Source organism: Prionailurus bengalensis, chromosome E3 (genome assembly GCF_016509475.1).
Source record: "Prionailurus bengalensis isolate Pbe53 chromosome E3, Fcat_Pben_1.1_paternal_pri, whole genome shotgun sequence".
Classification (NCBI taxonomy): domain Eukaryota; kingdom Metazoa; phylum Chordata; class Mammalia; order Carnivora; family Felidae; genus Prionailurus; species Prionailurus bengalensis.
The window spans coordinates 31419860-31438843 of NC_057357.1; the positions used below are offsets into that span (position 1 = coordinate 31419860).

Genomic DNA, 18984 nt, shown 5'->3' on the forward strand with positions numbered 1-18984 from the left:
AGGTACAGACATTCTGTCCCTGCCCCGGCAAGGGTCTCCCTGCTTACCCCCCATCAAGCCATCCTCCACATGGCAGCAATGTCTCCAAAACACACATCAAATCTTGTCACTGCTCTGCTTAGAATCCTTCAAGGGCTCCCCCTCCACCTGCCATATTTAAATGAGTAACTATAGCTGATGCTTCAAAGGGAAAAAACAAGGGGCCAGGAAAGCCCACTGTGGGGGGTGCGCAGGGCCGGGGGTCATTTATGCGGGACAGCTGGGAAACAGTTCTCTGAGGAGGCAGAGTTTAAGCTGAAGCCTGACAGATGAGAAAGACCCAGGGGACAGGTGGAGGATGCAATATTCTAGAAAGAGTTGTGTGAGCAAAGCCCCAGAGGCAAGAAAGAGCTAGAGGGTTCAAGATCTAAGAGGGCGACAGGCACAGTGGCAGGAGGGGAGGCAGGGGTAATAATTCCTGGGCCCCCAGGATGCTGGCGGGATGAAATGAACGTGCAAAGCCCTTGTCGCCCCACGGGGCATGTAGTCAGCACTCAATAAATAGTCACTATTCTTAGGAAGATGGCAGTGATGATGTGAAGAAGGGTTTGTTTACTTCCTGCTGCGGAGAAGAAGGCTGCCCAGTTCATGAGGGAGAGCTAAAAGCCAGCATCAAGGGCTCCTTTATAATATGAAACGGTTCCATTTCCGTGAGCTTATGAGGATCCGGGACTTAACTCAAAAAAGCTTCTAAACTCATTACAAAAAGAACTTCACTTTCCCTCAGAAAGGGGAAGAGCTGAGAAATTAAACAATGAGAAAGTGCCAAGGGGGCGGCCAAGCTTAACCTAGTTGTAACTGGCAGGGAACAGCCGCTCCTTGAAGTGGCAGAGGAAATTGTGCCCAACAGTCCGTGGATGGTCAAAGCTTTCGGGACCTCATCTGAGAGACAGGAGCCGGGAGTGGGTCTACTCTGGGTCCACATGAGAGAACACAATGCGGGGCCTAGTGTTCTCTCACGCAAATATCCGCCGATGTTGCCTTCCCCAACCGTGACACCACGCCGGCATCTTGCTGTGTGCAGGACGATGAGCGGTTGTTGCTCATGGAAAATCAGTCCAGCAAGGCAGCATTTAATGTGCACACTAAAGCGTTAGGGGGCAGGGTGCGCTGCGGAGGGAAGGGGAGACACATGGAAGGAGAGGCAGGCCAGCAAGAGGGGCTTCTTGGAGGAGGACGCAAGAGTCACATCTTTTTCAAGGCACGCATGGAGGCTGGCATCAGGAAAACAAAAGGAGATGCGAAAACCAGTCCGACAGAAACTCCAGTAGAGTAATACCCCCAAGGTATAAATAGGCAAGGAAGGGAAGGGGAAATCTGAATGGCCTGAACACATGAACGGATCGTCAACCTCTTCGGTGACCAGGCAAAGGGGCATTACAACCACGAGGAGCTGACACTCTGTACACAGTGTGTTAGCAAAACATAAATCAGTTGTAAGTCTGCCGAGTTACAGCAGTAAGTGTAAGTGATGTAAGTGTAAGTGTAAGTGTAAGTGATGCCGAGTGTCGCTGACATCGTGAAACAACGGGAGTCTGATGCCCCTGGCTGGGAGTGAACAACTGGTACCATCCCATTGGAGACCAACCTGCCCACAGCCAGGAAAGATGAAGGTAGGCAGGCGCTGTGAGTATGCAGCCGCTTTCATCGGTGCGTACCCGGGAGAAACTGAACAGAAAACAACTGTGAACCGTCTAACTGCTCATCAAAGAGAGAAAAAATAAATACGACGGTGAATATTCATACAACAGAATGTCAGTAAGTACAGCAGCTAAAGTTCACGAATTAGAATGCTATGCATCTGAACGCATCAACCTCAAAAAGGGAGTACTGGTGAAAAAGACAAGGTATGTATTTTTCATACAGGAAGGATACACAGACACTAAGGACACACAACAACTCCACCGAACCATTCCCTGTGGCAGGGGGAGGGTTCCGAGAGGATTCAGCTAGATCTGTAATGTTTAACTCCTAAACACTAACTTTATTAAATGAGGATGACGATACGTGTGTGTTCATGATATTTGGCTATGCATTCTGGGACACATTTGAAATACCCAGTATATTTGAAAATACATTTTTAAAAGCTTAGAAGCAAATTGGAGAAAACGTGAACAGCGGTTAAATCTAGGTGGTGGGATATGGGTGCCTGTTACCTTATTCTTTGCATTTCCCCCCTCTTTCTTTAAGAAATCACCACCGTGTGACCCCTTCGGGAAACTCTTCGGCACTCTCTACTGATGTGGAGCGTAAGCGTCCCGTGATCTAGCAACTCCTTTCCCGTGTGTGGACCCACAGAAACCAGCACTTAACCACCACAAGAAGACATACACAGAGGTGTTAATTACAGCAGTATGTGTAACTGAGCCAAACTGGAAGCCACCCAACATCCATCAAAGGAGAGGATAAACTGTGATAAATCTGCACAATGGAAGTCTACACGGTAATGAAAAAAAAAACAGAACAATTGCTACCTGGAACAACATGGTTGAATGTCAACAGATGTAACGGTGACAGAGGCTAGACAAAAAGGAGTCCATGCCCTCTGGTGCCATTTACATAAAGTCCTATCATGGGAAAAACCCACCTGTGGAATAGATAGGGGGATGGTGGCGACGCTGGCAGGGTGGCAGAAGGAGGCTTGGAGTCCTGCCAATGATGTATTTCCCGGTGTCCGTGCTGTTCGTGCAGGTACGCTCATTTTGTGCAAATCTGTCATCTATACACGTTAAGACTGAAAGCATTTATAACCCAATTTTTAAAATAATTTTTAAAAAGAGGAGAAAGAAAACACACACCCCACCGTATCAAGGAGAAGAATGAAGAGGGGAGGAAGGAGAGCCAAGCCTGGTCAGGTCAGAGCACGAATTACAAGAGAATGGAAACCCAATTAGCGAGCCTCCGCTGAGACGTAGTTTTTTAAGCTAGCACTTGAGGGTTCAGGATGTGCTGGGTGGATCATCACAAGATCCCATGATGCAATACCCACAACCCACGTGACAGCCGAGACAGCTGCGTATCGTGGAGGCCGATGGCACGCGGAGGTCATGCAGCCAGTGCGTACCAGAGACTGCATCTGAAGTGAGGCCAGTGAGATGCCAAAGCCCAAACTCTTAACCCCTGTACCGTACGCCTTCTAAAAATGCAAATGGTCGAGGGGCAGGATGCAACTTCCTCCATACACGAGGCATTCCGGACTCTCACAGACCAATGGGGGCGACTTGAGAAACTAAACATGTTTTTCTCCGGCTTGCTGAGGATGAACCAAGACTGTAATACACAGTCCCCAAATATTAATGGCAGTCCTGAGCTGGGAGGTAGCAATTATTCTCAATTATTCAAGAAGCGAGTAAGAGCTCACAAGTACTCTTCTACGTTGTGATTTTAATCAGCTGTCCAAAAATGTGAGGGAAAACAACAGATAGAACATGGGTTAAGTATATTCTGAAGGCCTTCAGAGCTAGGAGGAGGAGTAAGTAATGACCTACAAGTAATTTAACAGCCCCAGAAATATTTTGGACAACACTTCATGCCCAGTGGAGAATCAAGTGCCTTGTAATTCACGTCAGTTTCCAAACCAGTGGGTTCACCACTGCTACATCAGAGGCCTTGAGCTCGGCCTGAGATGGGCCAAGTCCAGGGAGGCGGCCCAGTCTGGCTGGTGACCTGGCAAGGCTGGACCCCAGATCTGTCACGGAGCTCTCATCTCTGTCACCAGGCGTGGACAATGCCAACATTCACGGTGCAGTGTTCATACCCAGCGGGTCGCTAAGGCCTGTGCATCCTTCATCCGAACGGTTACCAAAGACCTTGAAGTTAAGGGGAAGGAGGGAACAGGGGAGAAAGGGAACCAGTAACTGCACAACAATGGCCTGGCTCACCAGCTCTTACGTGGCTTGGGTTTTACGTTCATCAAACACGCTTCACTCAGCACCTACCACGGGCCACGCGCTGCGTCAAATGCTGCAAGACTGAGACCCAACAGGCCGGGTGCTGCTCTAATTCCATGGGGCTGGTCGAGAGAGAGAAGGGTGCATCAGGCAGCCATGAGGGAGTCTGGGGAAGGAACCTGAGGTGGGGCAGCCAACACTCTGAGTCTGGGGAAGGCTTCCGGGATGGGGAGGCGCCTGCAAGGTCTGTGGCCCGAGATCACCGAAAAGGTCAGCTTGGATTTGACTTCTCCACATGTTACACGCAGAAAACAGGCAGGATGCCAACAGAGCAGCAAATACACTTCTAGTTGCCGGCTCTGGACTTTTGGTTTATAAACAGACCTTAATTTTTTTTATTGGATTTTAATTTGATATTACAGAGAAGCACTCCCCAGGAACCCCCCCCCTTATTAAATACCTATGCATATTTGCATACGTATCCATATACACACTCCAAGCCTGAGGCTCCTCCGTGTCTCTCTCCCGAGACCGTTGCTCTGGCAAGATGGTTTTAGCAACTGCTCTCCTGGAAAATATCTTAAGAGGCTTTTGCTGTATTAAAGAGTAACGCAAATGTGTGATGTATAATGAGCCCAATGTCATTCTTCTTCTCGCTTAATGCATTAAGTACCGGGACTGTTTACACAGCGGTTGGCAGAGTGTCAAATGAGAAACAAACTAGAGTTTATAGCTTCGTCCAACTGGAGCTTCTTTTCTCCCACCAGTTTGCATGGTCTTTGGGGCGGGCGTGTGACTCAATTCCAATGGAGGCCACAGGACCCCGGGCAGGATGCTTACAGCCTGAGCCCAGCTTCCTCACCTCTGAGACATCTTGCATGGGACTCGACAAGAAGGACACAGGGAAAGACTGGAGACACAGCCCCCACCATGCACACGCCTGGCACGTGATGGCTGGTATTACGACACACAGAAACACAGGCTATGAGGGTTCTGGAAGGACCACCTGTGTCAGGCTCACCCACTGCAAACTCTGCCATGAGGACGTGCTCCTATGTCAGCTTCTTCGGCCTCACCGCCAGCCTCTGCACCCCTTCAGCAACACGTACACAGCACTGACCCTGTGTGGACGCTGTTGTGAGTATTGTAGCAATTTTACCACCGTAAGTCCTTATGACAACACTAGAGAGAAGCGGTATGTAGACGAGAAACTGAGGCAGGGACGGATCAAGTACCTCGCCCAATGCCATCCATCTAGTGAAGCAGTAGGAGCCTTTTCCTTTCTGTGTCTGATTGTCACAGTTGGCAAAGTCCTGTTGAATGAATGAATGGACAAATGGACGAACGACCATCCTTCCAGACGCTTCGGTTTGCAAGGAAAGCTTATACAAGCTTCTATCAACCGTGAGGGCAGCAGTTTCTAGTTGTACCAATGGCTCCTGAGTCAGACAGGGCGGGGTGTGGGTGAGGGGGGTGGAGACACAGAGGGAGAGGCAGATTTCCACATCGGTGGGGTAGAGGGAGTGACTTCCAGGAGTCAATGTCAATCTACATTCATCTACCCTCCATGGAGCTCTGTGGATCCCTGCGTGCCAGGGGCTCTGGAGACCATCTGCCTGGAGCCGCTTATCACCTTAAGTGGCCAGCTCAGCAAGATGGCCTTGGTTAAGTCACTTTACCTCCCGGTGCCTCCCCCTCCCCATGTGTAAATACCTATACCTCAGGCAAGGAAAGAGAGATGTGAGGTAGGCAGAAAAACGTCCCCCTACCCCCTGCCAAATTTCCCCGCCCCGATCGCTGTGAATGTGCTATCTTACAAGGCAAAAGGCCTCTGCAGAGGGGACTAAGGTGATAAAGAGGTCACAAATTCAGATGGGGAGATTATCCTGGGTTATCTGGGTATGCCCAATCTGATCACGCTCCTTCAAAGCAGAGAACCTTTCCTGACTGTAGTCAAAAATGTTACTACGCAAGAATGGGCGTAGAGATGGGGCACCGAAGATGGAGGGAGACCCCAGGGATCTGGGAAGCTTCCAGAAGCTGGAAAAGGCGAGGAAAGGGATTCTCCTCTAGAGTCTTGAGAAAGAGAGGCAACCCTTGCTGACACCATGATTTCAACCCACTAATGCCCAATGTCTATTTCGGACCTCCTCAACTCGAAGGTACATGCAATACATGTGTACTGTTTAAAGCCACTAGATTTGGGGTGACTTCTTACAGCAGCAATATGAAGCTAATACGGGGCACAAAGAAGGAAAGAATACCCATGAATTGAGCCCACTTTCCCACTAGTAAGCTCTGTTGCCAGGATCCTGCTGGCCCCGCGCAGAAGGCAGCCCTGCTCACCGCCCCCCTCCAGACCGCCCCAGGGGCCCTGGTTCCCCTAGTTCGCAGGACTCTTCTGCGAGGACCTATTTACTAGTCTTTCTCCCCACAAAGTCATGAACTTTGTGAGGGCAGAGACCTTACTTTGCACAACGTTTGTCCCCCTCACACCTAGCATGACAGCCCTACATTCCAGAAGCTTTTCTAAATGGAAAATTCGACCACCTTCAACACTGTTCCAGGTACCCACTTGTTCCCACCGCCGAAAGTCCCTTCTGCTGGGGGCTGGACACCCCCAGAGCTGCATTTAAATCTGCGCCTCTCAGCTGCAAAGGGGCTTCCACGGCTCCGTGAGTGCCAGCTGGTTCCTCCAGCACACACTGGTCTATGTGTTTTTAATGAGGATTTTGACGCATAATTCGTCCAACAAGTTGAATTATCTGCGGCTCCGAGGCAAGCGATTTGCCCTGCTTTAATGCCAAATGAACTTTCAGAGACTGACTCCATTACCCTAAGAAGGGATGACAGCCTCTCAAATCTATTTCTTGCTGAGCAATAAGGCAGACGTGCAGTAATGTCATCAGAAATGAGTCTTTTTCCTTAACCCCTCATGCTGGCCGAGTCTCCCTAGACAGGGAGGCTTGACAGCCAACTCCCCTGGACCGTTGGAGAGCCACCTTTCTGCTCTGCAAAAGCTTGCCGGCCTCTGGCCCGTTCTGCAAAAGCACCTCCCCAGTCACCCCCAAAGCTATTATACCCAGTGGGGCAATTCAGTTTTTTAAAAATTTGTGCCAAGACCCAGCAACTTGAAGAAGAAAATAACAGGGAAACTTTTCCATTTAATGTGTGTTCCTTTATTCCTTAATTCAGGCCATGAGTCTCTCTGGGGGGTAGAAGCTATTCTAGGAGCTGGCGAGAGAGCAGTGAACAGACCAAGGCCCTGTTGTCATGAGCTTCCATTCCAGTGCAGAGAGACAATACTACTCAAGGTCATAAATCAATCACTTAGAGTGATGGTACGTGCTAGGGGACAATTACAGCAGACTAATGGATTGGAGAGTGACTCAAGAGGCAGCACTGATGAGGGCAGTTGGAAGGGAGTTCTAATGACCTGCAGGGTCTGTCCATGCAGAGGTGGGGGAGCCAATCCATGCAGAGGGAACAGCAGATGCCAAGGCCACAAGGTAAGAACAGCATCGAAGTCTGAGGAGGGCAGTGTGGCTGGGTATAGAAGGGAGGACGGGGCATGAGATAAGGTATGGGAAGAGGTGGGGGACAGGTTAGGGGACATCTCAAAGGCCATAAGGAGCCCTGAATTTAACTGCCAAAGGTGCTACTGGGAGGGGGGGTTTACGCAACAATGACATCATCTGATTTGATGTCATATAAACCTCACTGTGGCTCAGCATGGGGGATGGATGGGAGCAGGCAAGAGTGGAAAAGGGCAACCGTTGCAAATGCCCACACCAGAGAGGACCGGGCTTGGGTGAGGATAACTGAAGCAGGGGTAGAGGGACGCACCTCAACTGGGACTCTGTGGAAGGAGACCCACAGGACCTGGCATGCCCATCTTAGGCTGGTGGGGTCGTCCTCTCCTCTTATCCCCACCCTGCTCAGAAATGTGGCTCGAGACAAGTGCCCCCCACCTTGTAGGGGTCATGAGAGCTGATGGTAAAAACTTGAATTCTCCTGGGCACATGGGAGGACTGGACTCCTTCTCCCCGTTGGCATTACACAGGGCTGAGTAAGTGGCTTTGGCCAATGAAAAAGGAGTGAAATTGACATGTATCACGTCTGGGCAGAAGCTCTAATAGCCAGTGTATGATTTTCCCTTGTCCTTAGTTTCCTGATGTCATGATGGGCAGAGCTCCCAGCCAACCCATGATGGGCATAAAATACGAGCCAAAAATAAATCCTGGTTGGCTCAGGCTGCCAAGACTACAAAGTCGTTACTTCAGCCTAATCCAGACTATCTCACAATGGATACAAGCCCCATGCCTGTGATATTTCAGATTTAATGAGTAACGTTAATACACAACTACTGCGGCTTGTTTGACTCAGCTACGAAGAAATGAACAGCAAGCGGTGGACTGATGTTCAGGAAACTACCTCAACACAACTCAAGTTTGATGTGACACCTAAAGGCATGGGCGGCTCTAGTGAGAGCTGTGGGTATTTATGATTAAACACATGCATGGCATACTAAGGCAAAAGAAATTCTGTGCTAAAGACAAATCCTGCATCCATGAACTACACAATGGGCTGTTTCACCAATTAAAAAAAGTTCAAACTGGGGCGCCTGGGTGGCTCAGGCGGTTAAGTGTCCAATTCTTCGTCTCAGCTGGGGTCATGATCTCACGGTTCATGACTTTGAACCCCAAGCTGGGCTCTGTGCTGGGGGCGTGGAGCCTGCTTGGGATTCTCTCTCTCCTTTTCCTTCTGCCCTCTCCTGCCTTCTCTCTCTCAAAAAATAAATACACATTAAAAAAAGTTCAAACTTGGGGTCAGATCACATTTTGATTCTGTAACTGGCAGACAATCGACAATGGTGGCACCATTGGGAAAATACCTAGAAATTCAGGCTAGGAAGATATTCATATGACGAATCTGAAAAAACTATAGTTAGTTTTTCCTGTCCAGGCCCATGGATCCCAGATTGAATCACTTAATGGGTCCAAGACTTAACAGCAGCAACCTACTTGTAACGCAATCCACACAAAGAAGTCAAGCCTGAGTACCTTAATGGTACAAGAGGCAAGGGAGACCTTCTTGAAGTGACCTAGTCAAGGGAAAGCTTCTGAGGTGGCTGACTTCTCTGGACCAATTTAGAAAGAAAACTCACCCTCAGGGTATCAAGGCAGGTATCTTGAGCGTGTAGGTCCTGGTGAGGCGAGTGCAGGCTTTGTCTCTTAACAGGATTCATCAGTAGCTTTTGTCGGATGTTGAAGTCCTGCCTGCTAACTCAGTCTACTCCTGACAATCAGATAAACCCTCAGATCTGTCCTGGAGAGCAGCCAAAGTGTACTTCAGGGAAGTGGGTAAGTCTTAGTGAGCCAAATGTGCAGGGAGAGAGAGAATCAGAAGCCAACCAGTCAACTCTACAGCAAAGGGACACACAGACTGGACAAGAGGCAGAGGCCCTGTGACTGCAGGCAACCTGTCAGGCCCACCCCTGACCATGGGAAGCAGGACCAAAAATGTAGTGAAGAACCAGGCCAGGCCCACCAGCATGGTATCTTTAATTCCCAAATTCCTTTATTTGCAAATAGGGTCGCACTAGGGTCGGGGGTGGAGGGTGGACAGAGCCCTACTCACACAGATTTCACAGGGCAAAAGCCCACAGCTGCTGAGTCAGTCCCAGGATTGACAAGAATGGGACAGCGTGAAGCTAGGCTGGGGACGTCGCACTCAGAGGGGAAAGTCACTGCATCCCTGTCCTTGGGAGGGTGGTGTTGGTAAGTTTCTTAGGTCTGAAGTAAGTTTTGCATAACTATTAGGCTTGCCTGGAGATCCAGAGTGGGAGGGGTCACTTTGCTCTGCAGAGAAAGCCTGTGGCACCCAAAGATGCCTAATCCCAGAACCTGAGAGTATAAAATACTCTGTTTATTGAGCAAAAGGGACTTTGCAGATGTGATTAAGTTAAGGATCCTGAGACTGATTATGGTGGCTTATCTGGGTGGACCCAGTGTCATCTCGAGGGTCCTGTAAGAGGGAGAGGAGTCAGAAAAGGTACTATGTGAGGTACTACGCAGAGATACTATATGACAGAAAATGAGGTCAGCGTTGCAAGGTTGCTGGCTTTGAAGACACAGGAGGCCTTGAGCTGAGGAATGCGGACAGGCTCCAGAAGCTAAAAAAGGAAAGGACTCTCCTCTGGAGCCTCCAGAAACAACCAGCCCCACTGACTCCTTGATTTTAGCCCCAAGAGATGGATTCTGGACCTAACCTCCAGAAGTGTAAGAAAATACATCTGTGTTTTTTAGACCCCTAAACAGGGGCCACGTTCGTGCGGCAGCCACGGGAGGCAAAAAGAATGCAACACATCTCGCCACCTGAACGTCTCTGGTTCAGCCTTGTCCTAATTCCCCTTAGTGAGACACAGACGGGCCGAGCTCCCCGAGGGTCATGGAGTGGCTGCTACAGCAGAAGGCTTCCTGCAAATGACACCATCTTATCATGATAATAAGCTGCTTACACAGAATTCTGTTTTATGACATTCTCAGGCATTCTGGATGGGTCCCAAGATTTGTATGAGCCTACAAGTCATTAGATTAAACCAGTATATAATTTTCCCCCCTTTTCATAAGAATTATTGTCCTCCTTGCTCTGTATAAGTGTAGAATTTCTAAGCCTTCTGTTTTTATGGGCTCAACTTCACTCATCTTCAGGAAAATAATGGAATGGCACGTTTATTCTAGGCCTCAGATAAACTTGCTTTATAACTGTTTAAATTAAGATCTAACAGACCCTGACATGATAGGATTTCTAATCTAAAAGCAAAGAAATCCATGAACACGTAAACATCATAGACAGTAACAGTATTCCCAGCAGAATTCCCAAGTGTTCGTAGTGGTTATCGAAACTTTTGCTCTGGTTTTCTGTGAGACAAACATCTAAGGAAAACTCTAGCAAGGTGGCCCTTCAAGAGAGAAACTAGGAAATTCATCACACACAGGATCTGCCACACGACTCTGTCAGTGCGACACCATCGTGGTTCTTACGCTTGCTGAGGCATCACCACCACACAGCTCTAAACCTAGATTTCTGGGCCCCAAGCCCAGAGCTGGTATTTCAGTAGGTCTGGGGTGGGGCCTGGGAATTGGTGTTTCTTTTTTTTTTTTTTTTAATGTTTATTTATTTTTGAGAGCAAGTGAGCAAACCAAGGGCAGACAAGGGGAGGAGAGGGGAGGGGAGGGGAGGGGGAGGGAGGGAGGGAGAGAGAGAGACAGAGAGACAGAGAGGAGAAAGAATCCCAAGGAGGCTCTGTGCGGTTAGTGCAGAGCCCAAAGCGGGGCTTGACCGTACAAACCTCGAGATCCTGAGCCAAAATCAAGAGTTGGACTCTTAACCAAATGAGCCAGGCACCAGAAGGAATCGGTATTTCTAACGAGTTGCCGGGTGATGCTGATGGTCAGGGGCCACTCTCTGAGAACCACGGTAGGAGAGGGGTGCCTCGTGCAAGGCCCAGTTTCTCACCTGTCCTCATGAGGGTCATGATCTTACCTCCTCTGGCTCAACTGTACCTGCCCCCAGCTCGTCACTATCCTGCGATTGCACAAGTGTCCCCGTCCCCTATCAGACACGAAGCCAGGCGTTCTCCAGCGCGGCTGCGTACTGCAGCCCTCCATGCCCCTGCCTCACTTCACTGGGAGTGAGGGACTAAAGTCTTAGGAGCTTTTAAAGGTACTCATGGGATTCCGAGTGTGGCCCAGACGGAGGAGTGCCGCTCTAAGCAAACGTGAAGGACGACAAAATGACATCAGTGGCCTAAGCGGGCGACGCGAGGCCCCCCGACAAGGCCCAGGCCCGTCTTCTCCGCCGTGACATGTGATGATGCTCGGGAGACACTTCTGCACCAACGAGCACTCATCGGCTGGCAGGCCGTGGAGGGCTAGCACCTTTCTCCAGGGTGCCTGGATGAACCCCCAGAAACACATGACGTCATTAAATCACTAACCTTCACAAGGAAAACAACCCTATACCGACACAAGTATTTGGGAAGTAACCCCACCCACATTCATGAGTCCAAATAACTAACCTGACAACTACGGATAAAAGCCAGAAAACATCTTTTTGGTCAAGAACAGGCATCAGAAAACAGACCCATCAGCTAAATCGAGCTGCCACCTTATGAATCAAGTTTTACTGGCACTCGGCCACGCCCATCCAGGTCAGAACAGCCTGTGGCTGCTTTCACACTCCGGTGGCACAGCTGAGTATTTTCAGCTAAGGGAGTATGGTCTGCAAAGCCAAAACCAATTCCTCTCTGGCCCTTTAGCGGAACATGCTTGCTGACCCCTGTCCTAGAGAAATAAGAGGGCGTGCACAAACAAAACATGACGCGCTGTGGAATTAAAGGTGTTTTCTCTGTCCCTGTTTCTTCTTCTATGTGCCAACCTCCGAGACCTGTGTCTAGAGGGGCACGTGCGTGTAGATCAGGCACCGGGGTGATCACCGGGGTGATCAGGCACCGGGGTGTCCCCGGTTCCCCGTGGCGACAGTACCTTGTTTCCAATGGCCTTCTTGGGTGGGAAACTGTAGCCCCTCACTTGAGGGTACTTGTTCTGTAACTTGTGGTGCAAACCCCTGAACTCTGTGTACCGCCGATACACGTTCCACTCATCGTCTTTTATCCGGATGTAGACCTGCGGAGAAAGGCACACAGAAGGAAAATGTCAACCTCTCTTAAAGCTCTCGTTACAAAGGGATGGGGTTTCGGGGATGCTCCACCCATGAAAGCCAGCTCTGCGAGAGGCAGGGGCCGCGGCCGTCCCTCAGGCCACTGGACGCCCAGAGCCTGGCAGAGGAGGGCCTCAGTGGTACCACGTCAACGAAGGGGTCCACAAAAGAACAAAGCAGGCAGGTGACGGGAACAACACGCCGTGTACCAGTTCCCAGTATCAGCAGAGGTGAACAGTCCAGCTGATCTCTGAGATGGTCACATGCATGCTGTGGTGGTGACTGCTGCTGAGAATCCAACTCCCCCCAGGCGACACATGTCATCATCTATGAGGTGGAACTGACTAACAGCACCTCCTCCCAAGGAGCATTCGGACACACAGGCAGGGCAGCTATGCCTGGGATGGCGTAGACCCCCACAAAGAGGAGGGGGAAGCCAATCTGGGGCGGGAGGGAGGGAAGGGCCAGAGGTGACATCAACCCAACTGGACGGAAGGTCACGTCCAGAGGGGACAGGCACACCGGGAACGTAAAACTTCTTTATTTTCAATCAAGATGGGACTCTCAAGAGAACATTCTGGGGGGTTCACGATGTAAGGGCTGTTTCTTCAGCTTTTGATAGACCGTAACACCTTCCAGGGACACACACTAACCACATCTCGAAGGAAAACTGAAGCGGGAGAGGGAACAATGCATTTAAAAATATTACACAAGAACAGCCCAGAGAGCAAAGTTCCCAATGATAAACAGCTGCTGTGACCGGTCATCAGCGAACGTCAATACACATCTCAAAAACCTCTCGTGTAACGATAAACACAGGTATCCCTCATGTGAGCGACAGATTCCACCTCTACGTGGAAACCACCCAGTATTCCCAAATCAGACACGATACATCGGAACTTTGGTTAAGACAACCATCGAGGCCTCTTGTAATCCTCTTGTGAACAAGATGGACGAACGATTTAAACCAAAGAACTTCAACAAACGGACCGAAGTTTCCAGCGCAATCAGATAGAGAAATGGAGGTCTATCAAATTCATTAGAAGCCCCCAAACTAAGAGAGGCAGTAAATGCACTGGGGGGCAAACAAGGTGGTCTCCACTGGCCTGAGGGATGAGTCTAATCCAATGGGCTGAAATTCAAAAAGATCCATGTTGGGTTGTACACTAAAACTCCAAAAACCATCACCATAAGTAAAAGGGAAATAGGGCACAGGAGTGGCCTATGGGGCAAAGACTTACAGGTTTCGGTAAATTTGAGCTAAGTAAATAATGTGGGAGGGCCACCAAAAAACCTATGTAATCTCCAGGCCTCGTTAAAAAAGGTATACGCTAACTTCTGGGATAAGCGACTTGAGAGTCTTGCTCTGTCCTAAATCGACCATAGCGACTTAGTTAGGTTTTGGCTGCCACCTATTAAAAGATGAACTATGTTCAGAAAGGCCCAGGTCACTTGCTACAAGGGCCGTCCCTGGGCCGGGAGCATCGGCATCACGTGGGAGATGTCAGGAATGGAGCGTCTCGGGATCCACCCCAGATGCACTGCTCGGAACTAGAACCAGGCGGATCACACCACACACTGACTCTGAGAAGCACGGGCCCCAGGAGAGGATCTGCAGCCAAATTATAAGAAGACAGGCAGTGGAGGGCGACAACCCAAGCCTCAGGGTAGAGGGGGCAGAGATCTCAAAATTCCTGGAAAGGCTGTACGGAGAAAGAGGAAACCCAGGATGACGTGCTCTGGATGCTCACAACTGTGAGCAGGTACCACCTGGAGGAAGACAGATTCCATAGGGACAAAAAGCTGCCGAGAGGAAAGGCTTCTTGGGACTGAAGGTCCCCGCAGTGGTATGACGGTTACCCCAATTAGCCAGGTGTTTGATTTGTAGAAGTAAAGTATACATGAGACCCAAAAGGATCTGCAAGGGCCTGGCTAGTTGGGGGAGAAAAGGGACTTCAGGCTCTCCCAGTCTCTATAAGCTGAGACATGATGAATCCGCAAATAAACCCAGCAGAGCTCAGGGGAATTTCACACAGCACATTTAGGGCATTTGCTGGGTCCCCTCAGGTCCCAGCAAGTGCTAGTTGCCCACCCAGCATCCATTTCCCCTCACTATTTGGGGGGATAGCAATGTGTTCAGGGAGACTTAACTACATTTTTCTGTCTGCCTCGCAGGTAAGAGTAGCTAATGAGATGTAAGCAAAAATCACTGGGGCTTCTAAGAAAGTCCTTAGGAGAGATCTGCCTCAGCCTACGGTGCCTTTTTACCTTTCTCCCTCTCTTTTTCTTTCTTTCCTACAGATGTGATGACTGGAGCTCCAGGAGTCATTTTACGATCACGAGATCATCTTGATTTTGGTAGAAGACAGAAGGGATTATGGGGTCTCTGATGACACTATGGAGCCACGACACCAATTACTAGACTATCTACTCGATTTTTTTTTTTAACAAAAGAGAAATATTCACCTTGAATTTACTCAAGCTTAATGTTTTACAGGTCTTTGTCCTGGTGGCTGAATGCAGTTCCAATCTGCCACATCTCAAATGGACTGTATCTGCTTGCATATTGTTACACAAATGCAGGTATCCCCTAGAGAGCGTCAAGTTCAGCTACTTGCCTGATCATCATGCACAAGGTTAATTATCTAGAGCAGGAGAGGCAAACTATGGCCCATGAGCCAAATCCAGCCACATGCATTTGTTTACCTATTGTTTATGGCTGCTTTTGAAATACAATGGCAGAACGGAATGGTTCCAACAAAGACCATATGGCCTGCAAAGCTGAAAATACTTATTTACAAAAACACTTTACAAAAAACACTTTGTCCTCCCTCTGATCTAGATACTCAGCACTCATTGTTGTTATTTTTCCACTGACATAGCCAAGATCTGGTGTGGAAAGGGGCAGGGCTTTCCAAATATTACCAGCCCCTGGGTGGGATGTATTACCCATCTGGGACCCAGGAATCTGTAGTGTTCCAAAGCTTCCCTAGTGATTCTGATGTGTGGATGGTCTGAATGCTTGTGTCCCCCCAGAATTCACATGTTGAGATGCTAACCCCTGATGTGATGGTGTCAGGAGGTGGGGGCCTTTTCGAGGTGATTAGGTCATGAGGGTAGAACCCTCAAAAACAGGATCAGTGCCCTAAAAACAGAGATCCCCCAACAGAGATCCCTCACCCCTCCTGCCATGGGAGAAGATGCTATCTATGATCCAGAGAGTGGGTTCTCACCAGACACCAAACCTACTTAATGCCTTGACCTTGGACTCCCCAGCATCCAGACCATGAGGAATAAAGGTTGTCTAAGGCCCTCAAGTCTACAGTAGACTGAATGGACTAAGGCAGCAGGCAATTTGGGTAACCCCGGAGGTCAAGCACAGACTTAGGTATCAGGCAAAGCATGTCTCCTCTCTATGGGTCTCCCCACCTATAAAATGGAATTTACCAACAGCACCTCCTCCCAGCAGTGTGGGGAATACTTGGACACACAAGCAGTGCAGCTATGCCCGGGATCGCGTCGACCCCCACACAGAGGAGGTGGAAACCAATCTGGGGCAGGAAGGAGAGGCCAGAGTTGACATCAGCTCAGCTGGATGGATGGTCACGTCCAGATGGGATAGGCACCACGGGGGCATAAAATTTATTTGCATCAGAATGGGACTCTCAAGAGGACATTCTGGGGGTACACAATGTAAGGGCTGTTTCTTCAGCTTTTTATGGGCCTTAACACCTTCCAGAAACACAGCAACTACACTGGAAGGGAAAACAGTAGGAGAGAGATTAATGCATTTTAAAAAATTACATGACCTAAGAAGAGCCTAGAGTAAAATCTCCAGTGACAAACAGCTAGTATCATTTGCAAGCAGTCAACATCAACGCACATCTTGAAAAGCTCTAACGTAATGATGAAAACAGGCATCTGTAGCATGAAGGACAAAGCGTGACTCTATGTTTTTCGGAACACGCTCAAGAGCCAACTGCTTCATACCATGGAAATGTTGAGTCCCTCCCGTTTCTCCGATGGCCCCTTCTTGGCCTTCCACACGGATGCCTCCTCTTCTGCCCATGCCACAGGTGGAGATTTTCGCTCACCACCCTCTCTCCCCTACAAGAGCACCCAACTCTCTGGTTTGCACATTTCACGTTTAGGTCAAATCTGCGTCTCTCGTTTAGACTTCTGCTATCAATTCCAGGCCCAGACGTGGTCAAACTCATCATGTCTATATCTGATCCCCCGATCTGCACTGGAGATCCGCTCCTCCCTCTTCCTGGGATCTCGCTCTCTCAGTGAATGGACCACTCGGCTGCCGGAGTGAGAAACCTGGGCATCACCTTTAACCACTTCTGTTCTTTCACCCACATGTTCAAGTACTGAACAATAAGGCCTGCTGACCCACCCTGGAGTTGTCCCTTCCTCTGCCTGGGCCACTGTGAGAGGCCGCTAGATGGTGTTCTGGCCATGCATTTTCCCCTATGCGATTCGTGTTCATCTCGCTGTTCACACTCCTTCAGCGACTGTCCATGAGGGATGTCTGCGAGCCAAAGACAGGTCCAGAGCAGGTACGGCGGGCGGCCCCTCTGGGCTTACACGGCTCCTGCTTAACCGCACTGTCCTCCTTCACGCTCCACCACAGGCTGTGGCAAAGCAGGATGGTGCCAGTTTGCCTGCATTCTTTAAAACGTTAAAAAAATGTTCAGATTAAAGGAAATGCCCTGACCTTCCAACCTTCCCTTGGTTGTATCTCCTGCCAGGGTGACAGGAGGCATTCAACAAAAAACCCATGAACGTCTCTGTGCCCTGCTTCCCCCCTGAGCAATGAAGATGGTAACATTACCACCCTTGCTGGGTCTTAGGAGATTTAAATATGTTCACACACGTAATAGGCTTAGAACAGAACCTGATACACAGAAGGTGCCAGGTGAGTATTCGATAAACAAACAAAAATGGAAACTTATTGGTGAGGTCGCCACCAGGAAATGACAGAGATCTGGATTTTGGAAGTCTCTGACCTTGCAATCAGCTTTAACATGAATACCCCCCTCGCAGTCCGACTGACGGAGACTGGGCTGCAGTGAGACATCAGCTAATCTGAGCCTGGCCCAGAAACTACAGCGGCCTCCCAGAAGTTCCGTACCTCCTCCCCCCACCCGAAAATGGTTCCTTTCCGGGTCTCGGTTTACTCATCTGAGAAGCGGGTATCATCATCATAATAAAAAGATGCCTAAAAGCAAGCATGACAGCACCTGGCGTCCACAAGTGTTAACTACGGCTGCTGTCATTGTCGTTGTCGTCACCATCAAAAGCATGACATTCTGCAAACTTTAAGAAGCACTGCTGTTGAAGTCAACACCTGTCTTGGCTTTATGCTCTCTACTGTAAGGGTTCTGCTCAGCAAATAACTGCATAGATTACCACTAAGTCTTAGACCTGGGGCTTAGAACAAAGTATTCTGTGGGTCACTGAAAATTTTAAATAGAAACACAAATCAGAGTGCTCCTGCCCTAAAGAGCTCCACAAATACACAATGCAAAACCTATTTCCTGGGAGTACAAGTGAGACCACATGTGGCCCCTCCTGGCCATCGTGTGCGCTCCTGGAGCATCCCTGCTTCTTCTGGGCCTTGTTTCCCAGTGCGCAAAGTGCGGGGGTGGGACCAGATGGTCCCTTTACTTTACAGTCCTCAAGTTCCTACCCTCTGAGTCCTCAGGTGATTTACAAACTCCATGTACTTCGACGGGCCTCTCCCCAGCCACATCCCATGGCCACCTCACGCTGGGGACCAAGGGCTTCCGAGAACCAGGCAGGGGGCCTGACCTGAGCTTGACTTAGGAAGATCTCATACTCAAGGGAAAGGCCAATGCACAACTATCCTTGGAGCCTCTTTCTTCAAAGCTCAGTTGTCTGAGACTCACCCCACCAAGCCCAGAGTGTGCTGCCTGGGAACACTGGGCACTGAGAACAGACAATCACCAGAGAACCACCTGCGGAGGGGGTTCTAGATGCTTCTGTCAAGACTGGTGACTGTCCTCACCTCTGCCTCTGCCAGCATTAGGCAAAGGTGAAAAATGGCCAATGGGTACTTTCAGCACCACCTTTATTATCTGGAGGCCACCGGGTAGCGAGGGGAGAGGAGACAATCACCCGTTCTCAGTTTCTGCTGTCGTCTGGACGCTGGTCAAATCCTAACCTCCTCGGTTGGCAGGCAAAGTTAGGAAGCTCCAGGAGAAAGTGAGCGAGAGTGGAGCTGCCCACCGCCAGACCCAAGAGAGTAAACTATTTTTCGGAGCTCCAATAAAACATAATTATCTTCAACACTCTCGCTTGGCTT

At 49.5% G+C, this 18984-nt stretch overlaps 1 protein-coding gene across 2 annotated transcripts in view; it reads right to left on the minus strand.

The window, feature by feature from the left end:
• Positions 1–18984, minus strand: part of SNX29 (sorting nexin 29) — a 500693-nt gene that overhangs the window by 70052 nt on the left and 411657 nt on the right. For both annotated transcript variants that reach the window (XM_043560511.1, XM_043560512.1), the window contains exon 19: positions 12479–12619. In XM_043560511.1, the coding sequence (XP_043416446.1) occupies positions 12479–12619 (141 nt within the window). The remainder of the gene's footprint in view (positions 1–12478; positions 12620–18984) is intronic.